Here is a 21,935-nt window from a genome sequence, read left to right on the forward strand (position 1 = left end):
GTTGCTGATGTAAACTTGTATACACTTTTAAAAAGGAAGGAAGAAAGTGGGCTTGTGGTTTACAATGGTGTGTGATTCCTACACAAGGTTCTCTGCTGCATGGGTAGTGTTGGAGATGACAGGCTTAACCAGCTTATGTTTGATCTTCTCTGGCTGGGGAACAATGTTCTGTCACACAAAGGTTCTCGCCAAGGAGTGGCGTTTTCCCACTGACCTGACTGAATGATGGGTGACATCTGTTGGTTGGTGGTAGACAAGGAAGGATGTGATTTGAATCGGTCTCGCTCCAATGTCGACACAGGTGTAATAAAATGGTTCTGATTCCACCCATCCTGAAGAGTAAAGAGAAAAAGAAACCTCTCAAAATGAATAATGACATTTCATTACAATAAATGATTATGAGTGTGTGCTCTGATGAATGCTAATTATGCCAGAGCTATTCTTGTAGGTTACCTTTTTATAAATGCTCCGGAGGTCCCGATATTGCCATAATGTATTCAAGACCTGGGCTGCTGCCTTCACCACTTTCAGAGATGATCTAGGGAGAGAGCAAGGATATTAATGAATGTGGGTGGCACAGCCTCAGCCCCACTCAGAGGGGTGCAGGATGAAAATCAGTGGCCAACAGGCCATCGCTCTCAGGGCCACAGGGATGGAGGCTACTGCAGGACACACCACAAAAGGACCAGGTGTGCCTGGGAGTCGATCAGGTTCGGGACTGGCCACACGTGGCAAGAACTGAAGTGAGGCCATCAGGGAGTGAGCTCTGTGGAGCAGCTGTGGCCGGAACGAACCTGAGCTGAGGATCTCTGTAGGTGTCAATCCCAACCTCCCTCTGTGTCTTTACTGAGTGCCACTGATCTCACTGGGGCTTTGGGATTCACGCAACCATGACTCTACATTCTGAGTGTCTGGGGACCGTCCCAAGTGAGTATGTTTTATCCCTCCTTCTTTATTAAGCCTTCATCTAAATACCTCCATTGCCTTATCATTCATACCTCTAAGTAAACTAATGTGTGTTCTAATGTTGAATTTGGAAAACATGGTCACAAATATTATTTCCCCTCTCTGAGGACATTTAGCAAATGCTGGTGCTCTGTTTAAGCATAGCCGACCATGAGTCACTGGATTCACCTTGGTAGCTGCTGCTGTAAGTCAGTGGCCTCACCAGTAACTGAAGAGGGGACTTCCTGCCTCAGCTAAGGCCCTCAGATCTCTACATTTGGGTGGTACTCATGGACCAGTGCTTGCAGAGTTAGCCCTAAGGACAACTGAACACTTCTATCTTAAGACTCCACTGACAGTTTGACTTCAAATGTATACACCCGATCTAAAATCTGGCTTTCTCTTCTACTCCTTATCTTCCCAATTAAACTCTCATGAAGTGGAGGAGGACAAGGGAGATGAGCAGGCGGTGAGCTACTTCCTCAGCCCCTAACAACAGAACGTGGGTTGCTAATGATTCTGAGGGTTTAGGTGAGCACAGCCAGGTAAAGCCAACCCACTCAAAGCCTTTCCAACCTTTCTATTTCCAAATTGGACTATGGAACAAGCAATAGCTAAATACCCCAAAGAAATAAACACAGATGAAATTTCAGGCACCCAAGACAGCCTCTGGAAGACAGATTTGGGGGAGCAGGGCACTTGCCCCACATAGCCACCCTGTTCTCAGCTAGGCCTGGCCGTTGCTGCTTTGTTCACCTGTCTTTAAGTGCTAGGCAGCGGGATGAAGGCTCAAAAGGCAAATTCCACAGCTGCCTGGGAGGATGACAACTGAAACACTTGACCAGGCAGGACCGTGCCCGGGATATGCCTTGACAAAAACAGACTACATATTTTCAGACACAAATTCCATGAGCAGAAACCTGACCCATGAGAAAAGCAAGGAAGATTCTTTGCTCTCCTTTGCAGCAAAACTCCTTGAAAGAGTTACGTTCTTGCATCTCTAATTTCCACCATCCCATCTTCTCTTAAACATAGGACCTCCATATTGTTACATCTGAAGGTCAAGTTGCAGTCCTCATCCTGAGTCACTGTATTTCACCTTGGGAGCTGCTGCTGTAAGTCAGTAGCTTCACGGGTAAGTGCAGAGGGGATGTGGTGCCCTGACTTGGCTAAGGCCGTCAGATCACCACGCTGGGGTGGGCCTCCTATACCCCTCACTGGCTCTGCTCCAGCCCCACTGGCTTCCCTCTGTTCCTCAGGCACACGAGGTCCTCTAGCTTCTCAGGGCTCTCTCACTTGATATCCCCCTCTAACCGAAATGCTCTTCCCCCAGGGAGCTGCACTGTTCCTTCCCTGCCTCCTCCAGCTCTGTGCTCAGAAGGCACTGTCTCTGCAAGGCCTTCCTTGACCAGCATCCCTCTCCCCAGCATGGCCCACCACCCGCCCTGACATTATTACGTGCCCTGCCCCTCAGCACCACCCACCACGCTCCACGAGTTTCTGTTCGTTTGTTACCTTGTCTGCGTCTACCTTGCCCATGGAACGTAAGCTACCTCGGGTGGGGCTGTCATGTGACCTGTCTGCTGCTGCAAGCCCAGCATAGAGAACAGCGTCTGGCACACAGCAGGCAGGCAGTGAGTACTTGTGAAAGAAGTTAAGTGTGTGGAGCTAGGAGACAATTTGATTTGGTCCAGGACTTTCTAAATCTCTGGTTTTGAAAAACAGATTAGACTGGGTAGCAATTTTCTTAATATGCAAAGGTTCTGGCACTGGCTCAGCATCTCAGCCTCTTCTTATGCTGCTCACAAGTGCAGGCTGTCCAGGGACATTTTAAGAGCATAAGTGATTATGGTTCCACTCACTCCCCTTCCCAGCCCTCCCCACCCCCATAACCATTTATTACTAATTAAATAGAAAAAAATACATTTTAAAAAGAGGACTGAAAGGAAATATCATTACTGCTGATAGTGGTTTCTGGGAGATGAGAATATGGTTTTAGATTATTCTTATATTTTAGAAACTCCTTCAAAAGTATAAAGATGAGATGTAACGTGAGTTCCAGCACTGTCATTTGGCCAATTAAGAAATATTCACCAAACACCTGTTATGAGCAGGCCAGGCTTATTCTAGATGCTAAGGATATAGCAGTGAACCAAAATAAAAATCCCTGCTATGGAAGAGTCAGGTATAAGAGGAAGACATAACTTCCACAGCAAGGGGAAATCAGCGCTATGGAGAGAGCAAAGCAGGGGGGTTGGGGGAGAGGGCTGCCATGCTACTGTGGCTCAGGGAGGTCACTGTCCTGCTGTTCTGAGATGGCACCAGGCATCCTACTTACCATTTCTCTGATTATCTGATACTAAGGCAAACTTATAGTCACTGCTATAGCTCCATGACAAGCAGCCTTCAATTTTTACCACTGATTCTCTAGTCCTTCCCTCCCGCTTCATCAGTGAGGTGTCATGCAGAAGCAAAGGGAAATGCGCCATCCAAGCCTGGGGCACATCCTGAGGCCACACAGCAGCCCTGCTGCAGAACAGTAATTTTAATACTTTCTGGGTATGTGGCAGAAAACTCAATTCCAGAACTGGGGATTCAAGAAGACGTTCTTGCAGAACAGGCACTCAGGCCTGGAGCAGAGACAAGGGCACAAGGGAAATGGTGCCCTCCAGATTTTCCTCATCCTGGCATTTCCAATTCTTCCAGGAGTTGGCAAGACTAGTTGTGGCTTTAGGGACTGCTATGGTCTGAAAGTCTGTGTCCCTTCCAAAGTTCATATGTTGAAATTCCAACCCCCTAGGTGATGGTATTAGGAGGTGGGGCCTTTGAGAGGTGATTAGATCATGAGGGTAGAGCCCTCATGAATGGCATTAGCACCCTTATAAAAAGAGGCCTGAGACCACTCCCTCCTTCTACCATGCAAGGACAGCTGAAAGGCACCATCTATGAACCAGAATGGGGGCCCTCACCAGAAACCAAATCTGCTGGTGCCCTGATCTTGGATTTCCCATCCTCTAGAACTGTGAGAAATAAATTTCTGTTGTTTATAAGCCACCCAGTTCACAATATTTTGTTACAGCAGAACAAACAGACTAAGACAGAGACAAATACCAATGTAGGAGTGAGGGTGTTACAATAAAGTGAAAACCAAAAAAAGCCCCATAATAGAAAACACTTCTCCCAGCATAGCAGGTTGTAAGTGCTGGAGACTGCTTAGCTTATCGGCATGTAAGAAATGCAAAAATAAATACTTTCCAATAGGAAAGGTATCCTCAACAAAGGCCTCATCACAGGACAATCTCAGGAATAAGAGCACTACTTGCACCTCCTTGCCGCAGACTTGCCTGTCACCCCTGCCTTTGGTTATGTTCACCAGCTTCTCTATGCCTCCCGAGTCAGCCAGGGCTTTTGCGTTCTCCATGTTTTTGCTGGTGACCTCGTGCAGAGCACAGCAGATGGCTGCCATGGTCTCATCAGACAAGACACTGGGGCCGTTGCCGCCGGGGAGCCGGTTGACCAGGTCTCGCATGGCGTATTTGCCTACCAAAGGCAAAAGAGTAAATTCTACTTCCAGAAGGTACTAGGTTTTTGTTAATTGTTGTTCAGATTCTGGTGGTATGCAATCTCTTAAAAATAAAACCCCCAAAGAGACAATAATAGGGGAAAAAATCAAAACCCACGGCAAAGAAGAAAAGGACAAATGTCATTATAAGGGGAAAGCTAACATTTATTGCAACGTCACTTTCAGAAATGATTCATTTATAAAACATTACTGTCAATTGCTGAAAGCAAATGTAAATCAATGCGTAAAATTGGGTAGACAAATCAAGTTGCTTTCGTTCAAGTATTTTCAGTAACATTGAGTAATGAAGGAATTATAATAGTAAATTTTATTCTCAATGGAATTTCTATGCATCACAAATACCTCAATTTCCTCTTAGAGCTTTTTAAAACTTACCTTTGAATCTGGACCAAGTCGGGCTGCCAAACAATACTTTTCGTTAGATCTTTCTGGATCTTAATGTGTGAACTGGGTACAGTTACACATTTTTGTGTACAGAGCTGAGGTGTACAGCAACTCATCTGACAACGGTGGCAACATGTTAGTTTCTTTAAAAGATGACACAAGTAAAAGTTCTGGTATTAAAATCATAGGTATGTTATCTCCCAGGAATAATGCAACAATAATGAAATTCTTGCTAAGACAAGGCGAGGGGAGTTTCACAGTTATTGAGGTATTTCTTTATAGATACTGAATTTTTCTTATTCCTCTCCAAAAAGAGATTACCTCTAGCTTTTTCAACTTCGATTAACAACTGACAAACTGTAAGTGCACTACAAACAAAAGAAATGAACTAAAGTGCAAGTAAACATCTTCTTAGTTTTCCCCTATGCTAATAATTGAATGGATGTGAAATGGGGTTTTTATAAAGGCCTATTTATATACAGTGGTAAACAGAAGAAGACAGGTCTCAGCTACATGCTGTGTAATGTACAGCACGTCGGAGGGAAGGCTCTGGCTTGCTCACAACAAACACTGTTGTGAAGAGTGGAAAAACAGTGCTGACACTGTAAGGCCACAAGATAAATGTGGTTTTCAGAGCAGATGATAAGTTAGCTCTGGTGATTTTGAATACTCATGAATGACCAAAAGGCCCATGACATGTAATTTGTCATTTTGCTAAGGCATAACTTTAAATTGCACTCCTGGGGGTTAGGCTGAGGCAGCTCACTCTGCCTATGAATGAGTGAGCCTGGCGGTCCCCTCAGAACTTGCAGCTCCAGACAGCAGGGTGGGTCCCACTCAGTTGAGTACGTGGTAACTTTTATGAAGTGATAAAACTTTGCTTCTTTGTGAAAAATGGCTCTGAAAAGAAAGTCCTTTGCTAGTGCTGATGATGAATGTGAAAAAAGAGGGAAGAGGTCAGAGAAGGGGAAGGTTCCTAGGAACTGAAGTGCTGGGTAAATTAGAGCCAAATACTGAATCCAAGAGTGGGGCAGATCTCACAGGAAGACAGGAATAGGGAAACAAAAAAAAAAACAACAGATCAATGGAACAGTTCAAGAGTGCTCCAGCCGGGTAAAAAAAAACACACACACACAAAAACACGCTCATCACTGGAGAGGCAGAAGGCCAGTGGAAGTTAAAAAGGGTTATTCACAGAAAACACAGAATGCACTGAGAGGAAGCCAAGACTTGGAACACACATTCCTCTTGCCAAAGGTCTTAGCACTTCACAGTACCAGCTCAAGGCCTCCTGTCTACCTGTGTCTTTGCGTTGTGAAATATGACAGGTCACAGGATATACGTGTCAACCATTTATTTTTTAGCATTAAAAATGCCCAAATTACACATGCTTCTTATAAGAAATCCAAACAGTATAGACATAAGAAAAATAACTTTAAAGAATATCTCTCTTTAGGGACCTGAAGGATTTCTGTAAAGGAAGTGTGGGAACTGAGAGATATGGCGCATCTACAAGAATCAGGCATGAGCTGGACCATCAACAGGGTGTGGAGGAACTTCCTTTCCTCTCCGTAGGGGGATGATTTGGCTTAAAGGAATGGTGTGTTAAGAGCAGGTTAATCTGGGCAACAATTCAAAATAGCAATTCTGTCAGGCACTGGGTGAAGGGCTTCCATTGTAAGTCATCACGTTTAATCCTTATAGCAACTCTTTATGGTAAACATCATCGCCCTTGTTTCTCTCTCCTTCTCTCATGGCAGGTGTATTTTAAGTTTACTATAGATTCACATGAATCCATGTAAGATCTTGTCCCATTTCCACTCCTTCTCCCCTGACCTATCACCAGCTGTGGGACTTGGCACGGAGCTCTCTCATTTCCTCTTTACAGCAAACCCACAGTTAGGACAGTAGGCATCAACAGCTCCCCTTCAGAGATGAGGAGTTTCCTTTCATTTCCAATCTAGATAGAATTATGGAGCCTGAACGGGGTTATATAGGATACCCCAGGTTGCATGGCCAGTGAGCAGCACATCCTAGGAACGAAGCTCAGGTTTATGGGGGTCCCTGATCTCTTCTTTAGCCCGCATCCTGCCTAGGATGTGGCAATGCCGCAGAGGCAAGCAAGCTGCCTGGGGTGCGGAGCGTACAGAGGTCCTTACTGTTTGGTTTGTGCATGTGCCAACCCTACCTTGTACAAACCTGAGAGTAAAGGCCTCCTAAAATGTTGTGCCTTTGGGGCCTTGCTTAGCTCACCCTAGTCCTGCCCCTGCCCTGGGTGGAAATGATGTTGGGACAGTGGTTCTTCTCTGGGATAAACATTTATACCAGTGTGAGAGGGGAAAGCTACAAAACATTCATATGATTTTTTATTTAGAGTACGGTAGTGTTGTAGAAGGTATCAGTCCAAAAACTGGAAAGGAAGATTAAGATTTTTTGTTGCTCAGGATATAGAGAACTCTCTTAGAAATGAGAGACACTAACCCTATTAGTGTTGTAAGGTACAAATAAAATTACTGGCCTTTCTGAAAATTTACCTTCCCTAATCAATGATTAATTAATGAGCTTGCCTCCTGCTGAAAAAGAATGGTCACAAAGCAGGAGTACTCAAATATGCCAAGAAACTGGAGACTAGGGCTCAGCTGTTAATGATTTTACAAGCCATATAGTTATTAATCAAAAGAAGAGTTTCATGAATTTTGTAGCTGCTCTCACATTTACAGCTCATCTTGTCACCAGAACATACCTATGAGCTCCTTGTTGCGAACATCTAGTGCCATATTCCTCAAGGCAGTTGCCACAGAAGAAACAACTCTATCGTTATCCATTCTCAGAAGCTCCACAAGGATGGGGAGCCCCTTTTCTTTTCGGACGGCCGCCCGGATATATGCTGCAAACTAGTGAGAAAAATAAGGCAGGAAGTAATATAAAACAGAGTTCCACTCTCATATGTTACTGTCACCTAAAAAAGATGTTTCCAAAAGATGAACTAATAGATTAAATGGTTTCTTTCCAATTGAAGATCAAATCTGTGGTGTCAGTGAAGAGAAAACCAAAGTTGGGGAGAAAGATAGGCTGGAATGACTGATTTAAAAAGAAATCCCAAAGCCTGAAAATCTCAAACCACCATCTGCCAGATATTTTTGTGCAGAAAAGAGAAGGCAATGATTACTTTCTATCTCAGATACATAAACATGATTAAGGAAGGATCGTGTGTTTTCTTTGCAGTTGGTCCCCTGCCAAACCCAGAGGCTATAAATAGGATGGCAGAGACAGTAACCCATCAGCACACATGAAAGGAGAACCTGTCTCCATCAAGTCATTTCTATATTCCCTGCAACAATATTTCGAGTTCAGTAACCTGTCAAAGAGATTAGTTGGAAAAATTCCTTGCCTCAGAAGAAAGGGAATTCTCTAGAAACATCCAGCATCATAATTCATACAGCCTGGTGAAAAAGTAAGTATATTTGTGTGCAAAATGCATTCTCACTCAAGATTAGTTAGCTGCTGATGCTGTTTTTTAAAAATCCATAGTTAAGAAATTTTTCTGTGACTATGAAGCAACTCTGTACTGTGAGTCAGTTTGTATATCTTATAAAATGGAAATGAGCGCTAAGTCATCAGTGAAACAACCAAAAAGGGTAACATTAGAAAACGGTTCTTTAATCTTGTTTTCAGCTTTGAGCTTTAATTGACTTTTTCAACCAATGCAAATCATCTTTCAAATTTTAGGGTAATTGAAAGATGCTGCTCATAAAACACCTACTTTCCTGCTGTGACCAAGACATTAGGACAGAGATCTACCAGCCCTTTGTATTATTTCAAACATTAAAATATGTGATTGACCATCCAGTTTCTTGAATATAATACAAATAAGAGGGAAAGATGCATTTCAAAGATCCTATTTATATTCTTCATATGAAGTGCATACTCCTATTTTTCAAATCACATGAAATCTATGGGGGGAAAATGAAGTACATGACTCGTTACTAGGCAAAGCACTCAGGCAGTTTTATGAACTTCTCTCTCTGAAACCTGCAACAACAGAACCATCTCCTTCTGTCTCACTTGGAGACCTACCAGCCCAGCCCAGCCCAGCCTGTCTCCCTTCTGGAGAACTACAGTCATCGCTGCTCCTGAAATAGCTTCTTACTTGATAACATCTGTGGCCACGATTATCTCATTTTCTTAGTGAAGGTCCAATATTTTAACTCACTACTGAAATCGCTTACATATAATGTTTATATTTTAAATGAGCTTTGCCATCTAACTCTCTCACTAAATGATCCCAGACATGAACTTCTAAACAACTCAAATCACATCGATTTCAATTATTGTCTTTTTTATTATCATCAAATGATCCTCTGGTCACAGAAGCTGAAGGTGAACACTGTTCTACAACATAAATGTTTATAAATACTTATTTGCTGGGAGTATCTCACTAAATCCTCACAACCACTATATAAGGCAGGTATTAATATTCACTTTATTTTAGGGAGGTGGAAACTGTGGGCAGAGCCCCTAGGCTGCCAGACGGTAAGCAGAGTGGCCTGGATTCAGAGCCAGCACTTACACACTGAGTCACTGGCACTTTAACTAGGAGCCACAACAAAATAACCACACCGGCTTAGCACTAGACCATAGTTATCGGTCTATATTCAACATAGTGGCCACTTGCACGAAACAAACCATACGTAGGCTTATCAATGCTTTTCACTATCTTGAAAACACCATCATCAAAAGATTCTCATTTTGGGGGCTTAAGGTGGGAGAAGAAGCCCACAGCAAGCATTGTAGTAACTCTACTAAAATACACCTGTCAAGAAATTACTAGAGGTTGAAAATGTCTCAGACAAGGACTGTCTGGGAAGTTGCTGGGGGACATTTAGAAAGTTCTGAGAACTTGCTTACAGTGGTAACAAGAGGAAACTGTCTTCAGTTTTCATAGTCATACATTTGCAAAGAGATGCAGAAACCTTAGACACAGGCATGTCTGTAACTGAGAGGAACAGAGTGAGGTCCTCTATCCCTCCCCACAGTGCTGCCCAAGCTGTGTTCTGTTCTGCCACTCAGGATTTCTCACCTTTGTATTGCTGCACTGGCTCCCAAATGCAATCCCTGCTTCTAACTCTCCCTTCCTAGAATCCACCTTTTGCACTGCCATGGAAGTGTGCGAGCAGTGATGATATTAGCCCGTCTCTGTCACTCATGTGCGCAGATTCTTTCGGTAGCCCCTCCTGTGTGTAGGTTAGGATTCAGCTCCTGAAGTTTGGCCTTCGGGCCTATCCATGATGCCTGGCTCCATGGTGGGCCCCAGTGGGCAGCCAGTAGTCCTGACCCACACTGTCTTCTCTGCACCACAAGACTGTCCTGTTGTCCCTGTTATCTGGATGGCTCCTTCCACACCGCAGCCTCAGCCTCTACAGGCTTACTTTCACTCATCTTTAGAGATTCTGCTGGGCAGCATCCCCTTCAGGAAATCTCCTCCACGTCCTTACTCTGCTCTTTTCCTGACCTTCCCTTACACTGTGTGGCCGGGTTAGATGTCTTCTTTCAGGACCCCACAGCACACACATCCTGTGGCTTCTACACTGTGCTGGCACCATCTGTTTTTCTCACTAGCCTTCTGTTTCTCATAGTGAGGGACTTGTATTTATCTTTGTATCCCCAGAGCAACTGCTTGTCTCCCTTTTTTCCCTTTACCCCCTTCACAGACAAACTAAGTAACTGTGACCCTTTCACCATCAGGGCTGATCTGACTGAGGCAGAACATATATATATAACATTTCAAGTTAGTTTGCAAAGATGGAAAGAAGTGTAGATAAGCGGAAGTCATCCTACCTTCCAGTTGCCAGCAGAGAGGTTCTGGAGAGACCCGGCAGAGCCTTCCAAGGTGGCTGGGTTGGAACTTTCTGCTAGAAGAGTCAGATATGGTTTTACCACCGATGGGTGCCACAGCATCTCAACCCCTTTGGGGGACTTCGACAGTCCTGGGATAGGACCAACTCCATCCCACTGAAAGACAAATAGCACACGTTAAATGGAGGCAGAATGAATATGATCTCCAATACTTGAAAACATTCACCTTTGCGGGACTCAGCTATAGCTATACAGAAAATTTATTTTCTTGCCAAATATGTGATTCCTCACTCCCAGAAAAATTAAACTTGAGAGTCTCATATCAAATAAAATGCTAACTTGATCTTCTTGCGGAGTCCTCTTTTTCTTTTTCTTCTTCTTCCCCCAGCAACTTGGCTCAGAGTCTTTGCTGGGAGACTCTTTTCCTAGTAAGTCATCCAATTCGTTCAGTCCCAGTAACCGGGCCTGGGGCACCTCCAGCTCCAGCCGATAGGACAGGTTCCTCAGGGTGCACACGCAGTTCTCCACCGTCTGAAACCCAGCACGGCGTATAATTAAAAACAACTCGGCACATTAGAGCAAAACACTTCTGTACTGAACACTACAGACAGGAAAGAAATGGGAAATATGAAAGAACTACTTTTTATTTATGGGAACTTGAAGCAATGTGAAGACAGAATTATGATTCTAGAGTGTTTGTGGAATACCCAGATGACAGGATGCAGAGCCCTTCTCAGTCCTGCTGAGGATCTGACTTCATGCCGACCGAAATGCTTGAGGCTCCAGCCCAGTGTTTCTCCTCTGGGCTGCTGCCGTGCAGACTGCACCCATGATGCTTGAGCCTCACTTCTCACTACTGCAGATCCTTGGCGTGACAACAGATGCCCCAACTCCCTCCCTGGGGACAACCATATCCCCAAGTCCCATGTCTGCCTCCTTCTCAATCTCCCAACTCCACCCTCCTTTTGAGCCATGTTCAGCGGTGTCTTTCCCTGCTGATACTTGCCTTCTGTACATGGTCTTTTGTTCCCTAAAAGACTGTATCACACCTCTGATTGGGAGGCCAACTGTCATTTAACTGAGTGTCTAAAACCAAGTTCAGCATTTGCCTATCTAGCAAGCTTCCCTTTCCAACTTGCTAACTCCTCTCAATTTCATCTGCAGATCTCCTGGTTCAATAAGGCTCAAACAAAAACTGGCTTTTCCCTTGCACTCCTCTCTCTTCTCCCAGGCACTCTTCATCCTTTTTTCTCTCAGGCTCACCCTTACAATCCAACACCTTCCAATGGCCTCTCCTAGTCCAGTCCATCCTGACACCAAGTAACTGGCCCGCTTTGGAAGTCCTGACATTTTCAGTCCCTCTTTCCTGTTCTTTCCACTTTCCTCGGCCCCCAGGAGGATCCCGGATGGTCGTCACAGCTGACAAATGATGAGCAGAATGCCCTGTACTCGGGCACAGGAGGGAGAGGGTAAGGGGCTCATGCTGAGGACAGACCAACCACAGGGCGGCAGCAGCAGGAGGGGGTGTAGAGAGGTGCAGCAACAGTTAGTGCTGGGGGTGGGGACTGTGGACTGCACTGCAGCCAAGAGGGCAGAGAGTTTGGGGGGATTACAGTGCCTCAACCAGGAACTTTTAGTCAGTAGATACTCAAATACTGATGGCTCTGATTCTAGTGGGGATACAGAATTGGAGGAAATAGCAGCATGGGCACCACCCTGAGAATGAGCCTGGGGAACCAGAGAGAAAGCCTTTACCACGCCAAGCCACTCTGTTCTCATGGTTCCCAGGATATTTTCTTAAGTTGCCACGTCCTTGCCCCTGTAATTTTGGAGACTTGCCCTTTGATCCGGAGAGTGGCCTCCTGAGGAGGACAGGCTCTGCAGGTCAGACAGAACCAGTGGCATGCAAATAGTGGCACCGGGCACCATGGTCACCTGCCACCACGCCCTCCTGCAGCCAGGCCGGCACTGACCTTGCTGTCGTAATCGGATGTGTTCACACACGTGTGGATCACATACAACAGTGAGTCTACCAGCCCCTCGCAGGACCGCATTTGCTTCCGAGCTTCTTCCCCCGCGGAGCTGAGGTTCCTAAAGGGGTGGAGACAGGAGGAGCTGCTGAGATGAACCATGCACTCATCAGCCACGTGGACTTACCTTAAGGATCTGAGAGAGCGAACAACAGGTAGCAGCCACTTAGAGGTCAGAGGAGGCACTGGGGGCTTGCATGGTAACATCCCTGAAGCTCACAATGATGGCCCGCTCCCCATTATCCACACATGGAAGGGAACCTGCACATTTGGACTGTATCTCTCTCATGACGTGTCACTTTCTAACTCCCTCATGTAATTCTTTAGGGGCCTATTCTCCTGAGCTTCTTCATATGTAAAAGGGGGAAAATAACAGTAACTACCTCACAGGGTTGTTGTGAAGAAGAAATGAGTTGCTACATAGAAAGCAATTAAAAAAGTGCCTCCTTCCCGGAAGGTGGCCTGCTGTCAGTCATGGTGGTGGCTACTACTAGACATGCTTCACCTCCCTTGTTAGGCCAGAAGCTTCTTGCAGTCCCCTGGGCCTATTATAATATTTTGCGTGCAGTAAGTAGGTGGTCATTAAATGTTTTTTTGGATGAACAGAGGAAACATATAATTTCTTGTATTATAAACATTTCAAGTTAAATATAGATATTTGTTTATGCTAAAACTTTTCTGATCTTTTCAATTATAAAACACCCAGAAAATGGTTTTGTGTCTAAATTTTTTATATCAATTTGCCTTCGTAAATTGATACCAAATAAGGATCTATTTTATGTCCCATTAACAATGGTTCTAGGCTAACTGTAAAATTATGCAAATTAAGAATTTGCAAAACTGCGACTAGATGAGGGGGCGGTGGAATGGCGGCTCTCATCTGCCCTGCCTCTCCACAGCACTTTCCTTTTCTCCACCAGCTTCTGGGACCCCACCTGGCTTCTCTCTCACCTTGCTGCTTCTCAGACTCATCTGCCCATGGGCACCTCCAGGAGTGCCCCAGGACCGGTCTTGTCTTCATCTTTGCACTCTCCAAGGTGCCTTCTGCTCCTTGGCTTTAATACAACCTATGGACCCATGGCCATAGGTTGGCACACAATCTGCCTTTAGCCCTGACTGCTCTCTAGAATTGCGGATTCTTTTCTCTAATGCTTTCTTGACATTGGCATGTAGACAGCTAATTAGACTTCTCAAACTGGACATTGTCAAAACTCTGAGCTGCTCACCCTTCCAAGCATTCTTCTCCCTTCCCCCCAACAACAGCACTTCTGTGCTTGCAGCTGATCCAGCCAAAGATCTAGGTGTATCCTTATTTCCCCCCTTTCCTCGCTCTTAATATTTGATCTATTAGCAAGCCTTGTCAGCTCTTCCTCCACAAAATAACCCAAATCTGCCTACCTCACCCCAGCACCTGGTCTAGGCCACTGTCACTGTTTGCCTGGATCTCTGCAAGTCTGATGTTCCTGTCTCTACTTCTGCCTGTGCTCACTCTTCCACACTGCAGCCAGAAATGAGGCCTACTACTCCACAGCTTAGAACACTCTGATGGTTTCCCATGGCACTTGGAATAAAATGCAAACCCCATCTGACTTACAAAATCCTATATAATCTGGTACCACTCTGCCCTTTGCTCAGTAGGCTATGGCTGCAAGCTCATTTCTGCTCCAGAACCTTTACCTTAACCATTCCCTTGACTGGCCTATGACTCTTGTCTTCCCCAACACCACCCTCTAGTGAGTCACTCCTTGTGGTATTTCAGATGTAGGCTTAAATTTAAACTCCTTGAGAGACCCCCTGACCACCAAAGTAACCATTCAATAACCCTCACATCACCCTATTTATTTTTATGGCACCTACTGTTATTTTCTTGTTTCCTTGTTTGTCTGTCTTCCTGGTAGAATGTAGTTCCATCAGAGCAGGGACCTAGTCTGTTTTATTCGTCACTCATTTCACACAGAGGGCATTCACCAAATGTTTCTATTCCTGACCCACTGTGGGAGCTACAGTGAGTCCTGCCCCAGGCTCTCCCTGAAGCCTAGCTGGCTGGCTGAGGAGTAATCCTAGCTCCCTGGATGATTGCTAGGCCATGAGACCCACCCTGAGATGTGGGCATCTGAATTGGGAGGAGCTGGCCTGCATTCTGGGATCCTGACTCTTGTTACCTCCCCACCAACACTGCCCCCTGACCAGGGCCGATAGCCACCTGTCACAATGCTGGAATGCTACAGACCAGCCACACAAGCTTTGCTCTTTCAGGCTGTCTGTCTTGGTGATGCTAGATGTTAAACGGCACTCGCTGAGTGCTCATGTGATGACACTGTGCTAAGCACCTTCCACAAGTACCTGCTGACCCCTCATAGCTCTGAGGTGGTATTATCATCCTTGTTCTACAGATGAGGAAACACAGGCTCAAAGGGGTCCTGGAAGCCAGGCAGTCTGAGATCAGAGCCCACTCTCTCTGTCCCTGTGCCACTCTGCCCTAAGGCTTGCTTCCAGTTCCCAGGGTACTGTAAGGCTGGGAAACAGGGTCAAAATGGAGCTGATGAGTGTTAATGGCAAATAATGAACTCTACTGTGCACACTTGAAAGAGGCTTTATATATAGATTTTAATTGTAAAAGATAATGACTAAAAAAGAGTATTTGGGCTCATTTTCACTTATTTATAAAACTTGAAACTGATTGTTGAAATCACACACCTCTTTAAAAGCAACATCCTTTTAACCATCACATTTTGAATTTAAACAAACAGCAGGCTACAAACACATTAGCAATCAGAATGCGACTACCAGAAAAATGCTGTTAAAGTGGAGAACACTGGAATTTTGTCAGTCATCTTAGACTGAAAGAGCCTTTCTGAGTAAGTCACAGAAGAGAGTCATTTACAAGATAACTTCTTTAAGGCCACAAGTCTGTGCTCACGATGTTTTTCTCCCAGAATAACAAAGTCCAGTGGCCTAAATTTTGAAATAAAAACTGGAAACTTAGATAGATGTTAATAAAGTAAGTCCTCCTAAAATCAATTTACCTATGACACATATTATTTAATTACAGAACTAATTGGAAAGAAGAAATAAAGAATTTACCTCAGGCAACCTGTCGTGTTACGCAGAACTAGTGAAGTCTGAAATTTAATTTTATGATCATCATCAAAAGAAGAGTTATTCCATCCAGAATGTGGAACGATCACAGTGTTTGTTAAGGTTGAGAGAGCATCTCGAATGATTGTCATTTTTACAGCATCACATGAGGATAAATTCCAAAGAACTCCTAAAAAAGGAGATTTAAAAAATCAAATAAATAGAGATCCTGTGGCTTTAGAAATAAACCTCTTACCTCTAATTAATATGAAGTCAGTCTGTTCCAAACCTAATCTATGGCCTATATTTGCAACCAGGTTGGGGACAGACCTCTAATGAGTTTTGAGTGAATGTATGAGCCTCCGACAACATATTACAAATTCTTAATATTCACCCTCTTGGATTTTAGAGGGTGAATATTATACACCCTCTGTATCTATTAGGCAAGGTGACTGTGGATTTTGCAAAGCAAATTAGTTACTCTGTAAAGGGAGAGGGGCACAATCCAAGCAGGGGTCTTGAATACAATGCATCTGTGATTTTTACAAAACTGCTATTCATTGCATTGTATTTTACATTTAATGTCTGTGTGACAAACCATTTTTAGAATTTAGTACTTGGAAAAATATTTCTTTTTCTTGAAAGACTGGCATGTCTTTCTTCATCTGCTTCCTTTTCTTACTTTTGCTATCAGAAAGCTCAAGCTTCAATAAAGCACTTGCTGTAACTTTCCTGGCACGGATGTTTGTTATATTTGCTTCATCTACCTTACTTAGATAAGGTTTAAACACTTCTATCTCAATTTTAAGAGTTTTATTATCATGTGCTTTAGAAATACACATTACTGTCATTCCTTTTTGGAAATAGGTGAAACTAACAATAAATTAAGAATTGCCTGTATTGTAATTCATATCCAGATTTCAGGATAACAGATCTTAAATGGAGCTTATTAGAGTTCTGTTTAATGATATTAGAGGGCTTTAATTTTTGCATCAAGTATGAGGTAGCTAAAATTATTATCATAGCACAGGTTTTCCAGTAATTGCTCTCATAGACATTGGAGCAAATTTGAGATGATACCCACCCTAATGTCATTTTCACATCATTGCATCTTCCTGAGTAAGAGGAAAGTAGGTGGAGAAGAGATGGTGCAGCTGTTTTTTCTCTGCATTCAAGTCCCCCGCCCCGAGTCCTACACTCCTGACATACCCTTGGCAAGTTGCTCGAGTCTGTACAGTGCTTTCACAACTACCAACACACAAAAACGTTTGTGGCCTTGCAGAGGGAGGGGTGGCAAAATCTGCCCATGTCCGTGGGAGCGTGTCAGGACTGTGAACATGACTGATCAAGAGCGTGGCCCGGAGACAAGACCGAGCACTGCTGCTCCAGCTGTCACGACCCAAGAAGCCAGCCTGGACACCACCTGCTCAGCCTTCTCCGGGTGCCCCTGTAAAAGAGGGTGGTATGGGGAGGAAGACAGGAGCTCCTTCCTTTGTGGAGGAAGGGGAAGTAGAAGCCAAGGGCTAGAAGTGAAGAGAGTGAAACAATCTTCTGACTCTAAACTGCGTGAGGACTGCCCCTTCCCAGGCCTGTCCACGTGCTGTGGAGGGAATGGTCGGACTGGAACCTGATGCTTGTGCTCTGGCCTCCTCTTGTGTTCTGCTCTGCACCTGTGCCCACTACCCTCCTCTTTCACTTGGCTTTGACTTCTGGACCTTGCTGATTTTGTTTCCCTTGTTCCCCAAGGACTTTTACCCCTTTTCTACTCCTATTCCACCATAACTACAGCCTTCAGGACACAGGATGGGAGGGAGGCTTAAGACAGTTCTGAATCAGGCAAGTAAAGACCTTGCTTTACTTGTGAAAGCTTGTTCTGTTCTTCTTTTCTTCTGTTCATGATAGACCTTTGCTTATATAATTATCTTGGGGTACACAAAAGCTAGGGTCCTGGTTAGAAGGCAGCACACATTATGGGTGCTTATGAAAAGAACTTAAATTCTACAGTTGGAGCTATTTCTCCACGGATTCTTTGAAAATTGGCCATGTTTCTATATAAAGTGCTTTTGGACAATGGCTTTAAACTGTGCTCCCTGGATCCTGGGGGTTTTGCTGGTCTCCCGTAGGGGCAGCCATGTGAGGAGTTGGGGAAGAATTGGTCGTTAGGCTCCAGATCCCCACCCCAATTGACTCAGAGCAGCTTCATATTATCTATGCTCAATTTTGGGCTTCATTGTGTTTCTGTTTCAAATCTAAAAGACATTTGAGAAGCCTGACGATCACAGAAGGGACCCGGGAGCTAAGGATGAGAAACACTTTTTTTTGGCAGTCTGTCCTGACCAAATGACAAGGCAAGGGAGTGAAAACAGAAGACAGAGTTGGGTCGAGGCATAGCAGGGGAGGAAAACAGACTCTGTCACTAACATGGGCTTTAACATTTCCTGCTAGGGAGGCCAACCATAGTCACCCTGGGCCCTGATGGGGCCTCCAGGAGCATGAGTCAGCCACAGTGGCGGCATGCAGCCCAGAAGCCATCAGCGGTTACGGTGATTCCCTAACCTCCCCTGCTGACAGTTTCAAAACGTGATTCCTAATGCCATTGGCACAAATTTTCTGTCACAGCTTTCGAATTCCTCAATGCATGGCGGAGAGCTGCGTTTTTCAATAAGATATTTTCAACTTCACAGAATAAATGCATTCCAGTAAAGTTAGCTGCAAGGCAAGGTTTATGGAAAGTAAAGTCTATCATACTATAATATTGGATATATATATACAGAAAATTAAACAACCTGTGTCACAAACTTCAGGTGAAAACATGACTAAGAAGAAGAGTGGTTCTTCAGAATATTGGATCCTGGAGTTGATGCCTAGAAATTCTCTGATTGTGGTAGAAAAACCTGTTTTTTTGTTGTTTTTGTCTCTACTCCTGGCTGCTTCTAACACCTACTTCTGGCAAGAGGATATTTCTCTGATTTGAGAATTTCCCTGATTTTCATGCTGGTGGTAGAATTTTGTCCTGTTCTGTCTTTTTCTTCCCAGGCATTCAGAATGACTGATGGAGTTGTATATGTCATTCTACAGCTTAGTATTAGGCAGTATATATACTTGGGATTGGACATAGCGTAAACATTCATAAATCAATGTAAACAATGGTAGCATCACCATTTACTGTGGCTTTACTCTGAGCCAGGCATTGTGTGCTTTACATATAATACCTTAAAGAGCCAAGTTGTCCCAAATTAATTATAACTTTCCCTTTTAATATTTTTGTAGGTTTGAAATTCTACATGTTGATTTTTTTTTAAAAAAGATGAACATTTATATGCTGAAATTAAATTTTAATTTCATTAGGCAAGTATTATATAATGAGGAAGAAATACCCTATCATTATCCATCCTTATATATATATATATGTTGTGTGACACATATGCAGGACACATAGTAGGTGGTCAAAAGTATTTGTGATGGATCTATTTTTATATCCTGTATTTGTTTTCAGATTTCTCTTTTATTTCCTACCTATCAGACTTAGCTTATTTATAAGTATTATTATTATTACCTCCCCTTTGTGCCTTTTTGTAAAACTGAGTATTCAGGAGTGTCCTTTAAGTTTGCAACTGGGGGAGAGGATCTCTAACAAAATTTGTCGGCATAGTTTTGCCTGCATTTCACATTGAGACCAAAAGAGATGATTGCTGAAACCACCATCTTAGTTATGGGGATAGGAGAATCCAGTTGCCATTCTATCTCCCAGAATCAGAAAAGTCACACCAGCATGCCAGAATCCCCATCCCACAAAGTGCAAAATAGAAAGCAACAGTGCTGCCAAATTATAAAATATAAAGTTGTTAAAAAATATGTTACCCTTCATTAGACAAGCTGACTATGCTATCTTTTAGTCAACTAAAATGACTTATTGATCATAACACTAGCGTACCATAGAAATTTAGGCTTTCATTTCTGCAACTTCCAAAAAAAAAAATGTTCACAGTTATTCTTGACCAGAAAAAAGGAAAGGTTCTATTTTTGCTAAGTATGTGGTGTTCAAGGGACCCACCAAAAGGCAGCTTTATCACCCTGCATTGTATGTTATATTATCCCTCTAATCTTGCACTTCGCCATGTAACACAAAGAGCTGCAACCTTCGGTATGGATTTAACTCGCCATTTTGACTGGTTTTTCTTCCTCATTTTCTATTCCAAAACTAAGGTTATATAAAGCCAAAACAACCAGCTCTAGTCAATAAATAATGGATGAAAAAGATTTAATTAAACTTAAAAGCCTTAGATATGAAATGATTAATTTGGCTTTTCTGCTCAAAGTAAAAAGCACCTCTCTTAAGACCGGCTAATAACACCTGTGTGTGCTCGACCTCACTAAAACAATGTTCTCCCCACTTTGTCTAGGGCTTCATTTAACGGGTCAGGAAGAATCTTGCTAGGGCAGTAAGTAATGAATAGAGAATAGGCCAACTCCCAGATGTAGTAAGACTGATGAGAAAATGAAGAGCTGTAGGATTAGCCTTCTCCATCAACATGATAAACCTCTAACTCCAACATCCTAATGCAAAATTTGCTTCAAAAATATTTATCGCCATACTCCATTATCTTCTGGTTCCCAAAGGGAAAGTTAAAAATAAACTAGAATTTGGTTGAGGAAGCTTGAGGTTTTATTTAATTTAAAGCAATTAGCTATTTGTTGTGAGGACTAAGAATATAAATATACAAACTAATTTAGAAAATATTAGGGAGTTTCATGCATATTATTGTAGAAAACGCTGCTTATTCCCTGTCACAGGAACAAGTACATATAATTATGAGTAACCAATAATCACAATGAAATACTGCATGAGAGATGACAGTTCATTTTCCCCACAAAGAATGAATAAAGTAATTAAAATACCATTTCACATAAATCCTATGCTGCACAATTTTGAAAGAGCTCACATTTAAAACTAACTTTATAGCTATTCTAATGGCGAACTGATAATTTTATAGTCAAATTAGAAGCTGATTTTACTGATTAATTAAAATAATAGCAACTATTTGAAAAACGTACTTCTTAAAGGATATTAAAAAACAACCAAACAACATTTGGAAAATACGATTTCTTTGGTGGCAGATACGCATGGCAGCCTACACAACTGTTTTTCTTTTTGATATGAAAGACAATCTTAAACCATTCATTTTTAGGCAGCATTCAATTTATGCCATGTTTCCTAATTATATTTAAAAGAACCCAAGTGTTTGTAGATATTGCCAAAAGAAAAAAAGCAACAGCCATAAAGGTGCCAGTGTGCTTCAAACATCATCACTGGACAGGCCCCTGCATTTTCCTTCTTGAGTGAACCTCGCTCTGAATGCTCTGGTTTTAGTCATGCTCTTTCACAAGACGTTCATGAGGGAGGCAGGTAAAACTACCCAGGCTCAGGGTGTGAGGAACCATCAAGGAGATAATGGATGCTAAGGTCTTGTGCACACTCAACCCCCACTCCGTTCCCAGTACAAATCAAGTGTCATGACCAGTGGCTAACGGGACTGTGCATTCCTGTTGAAGCTCTGGGGAACACTGCCCCGTATGTAATCCTTCCCACCTCCTGCCCCAGCTCCTGGCAATTCTGCATCTATGGGCTCACTGGAACCACCCTGCAAACATTCTTGAAAAATGGGGGTAGAAATATTAGATTAATAGCACAAACACAATAATATCAGGGCTGTAGATTGTATCACGGTCCTTGCCTGCTTCTCCTAGCACATGCCTCCATTATCATTCCCTATACAGTCTCTGGCTGAAACACTCAGGATCTAGCAAACACACATCTTCATTTCTTTCTCTATGCAGCTGCCCCTGAAGTTCTCCCCTTAGTCCAGTGGGTTTTTATAAACTTCTGCGGCTTTTTCTTGGGACGACAGTAATGCCAAGATACTATGGCACCTACATCCTGCTATAATATGGCCTCCCGCCAGCCTTAAAGTTACACACCTCATACCTTTGACATTTACCTCTACCCAAACGCAGTATAGACCTGTGCTGCCCCATACGGTGGCCATCAGCCACATGTG

The 21,935-nt window shown here is 43.4% G+C and overlaps 1 protein-coding gene across 12 annotated transcripts in view; it reads right to left on the reverse strand.

Moving 5' to 3' along the window:
- PKP4 (plakophilin 4) overlaps positions 1-21,935 on the reverse strand; it is a 228,263-nt gene that overhangs the window by 7,219 nt on the left and 199,109 nt on the right. For 11 of the 12 annotated variants that reach the window (XM_012496517.2, XM_012496518.2, XM_003266146.3 and 8 more), the window contains 8 exons: positions 15,883-16,066; positions 12,742-12,859; positions 11,108-11,299; positions 10,751-10,924; positions 7,656-7,806; positions 4,290-4,485; positions 454-538; positions 215-332 (listed from right to left, as the gene is read on the reverse strand). In XM_012496517.2, the coding sequence (XP_012351971.1) occupies positions 215-332; positions 454-538; positions 4,290-4,485; positions 7,656-7,806; positions 10,751-10,924; positions 11,108-11,299; positions 12,742-12,859; positions 15,883-16,066 (1,218 nt within the window). Of the gene's footprint in view, positions 1-214; positions 333-453; positions 539-4,289; positions 4,486-7,641; positions 7,807-10,750; positions 10,925-11,107; positions 11,300-12,741; positions 12,860-15,882; positions 16,067-21,935 lie in introns of those variants that run through there. The other variant, XM_030797021.1, reaches the window with a different exon arrangement.

Source organism: Nomascus leucogenys, chromosome 17 (assembly GCF_006542625.1).
Source record: "Nomascus leucogenys isolate Asia chromosome 17, Asia_NLE_v1, whole genome shotgun sequence".
In the NCBI taxonomy this organism is placed as follows: domain Eukaryota; kingdom Metazoa; phylum Chordata; class Mammalia; order Primates; family Hylobatidae; genus Nomascus; species Nomascus leucogenys.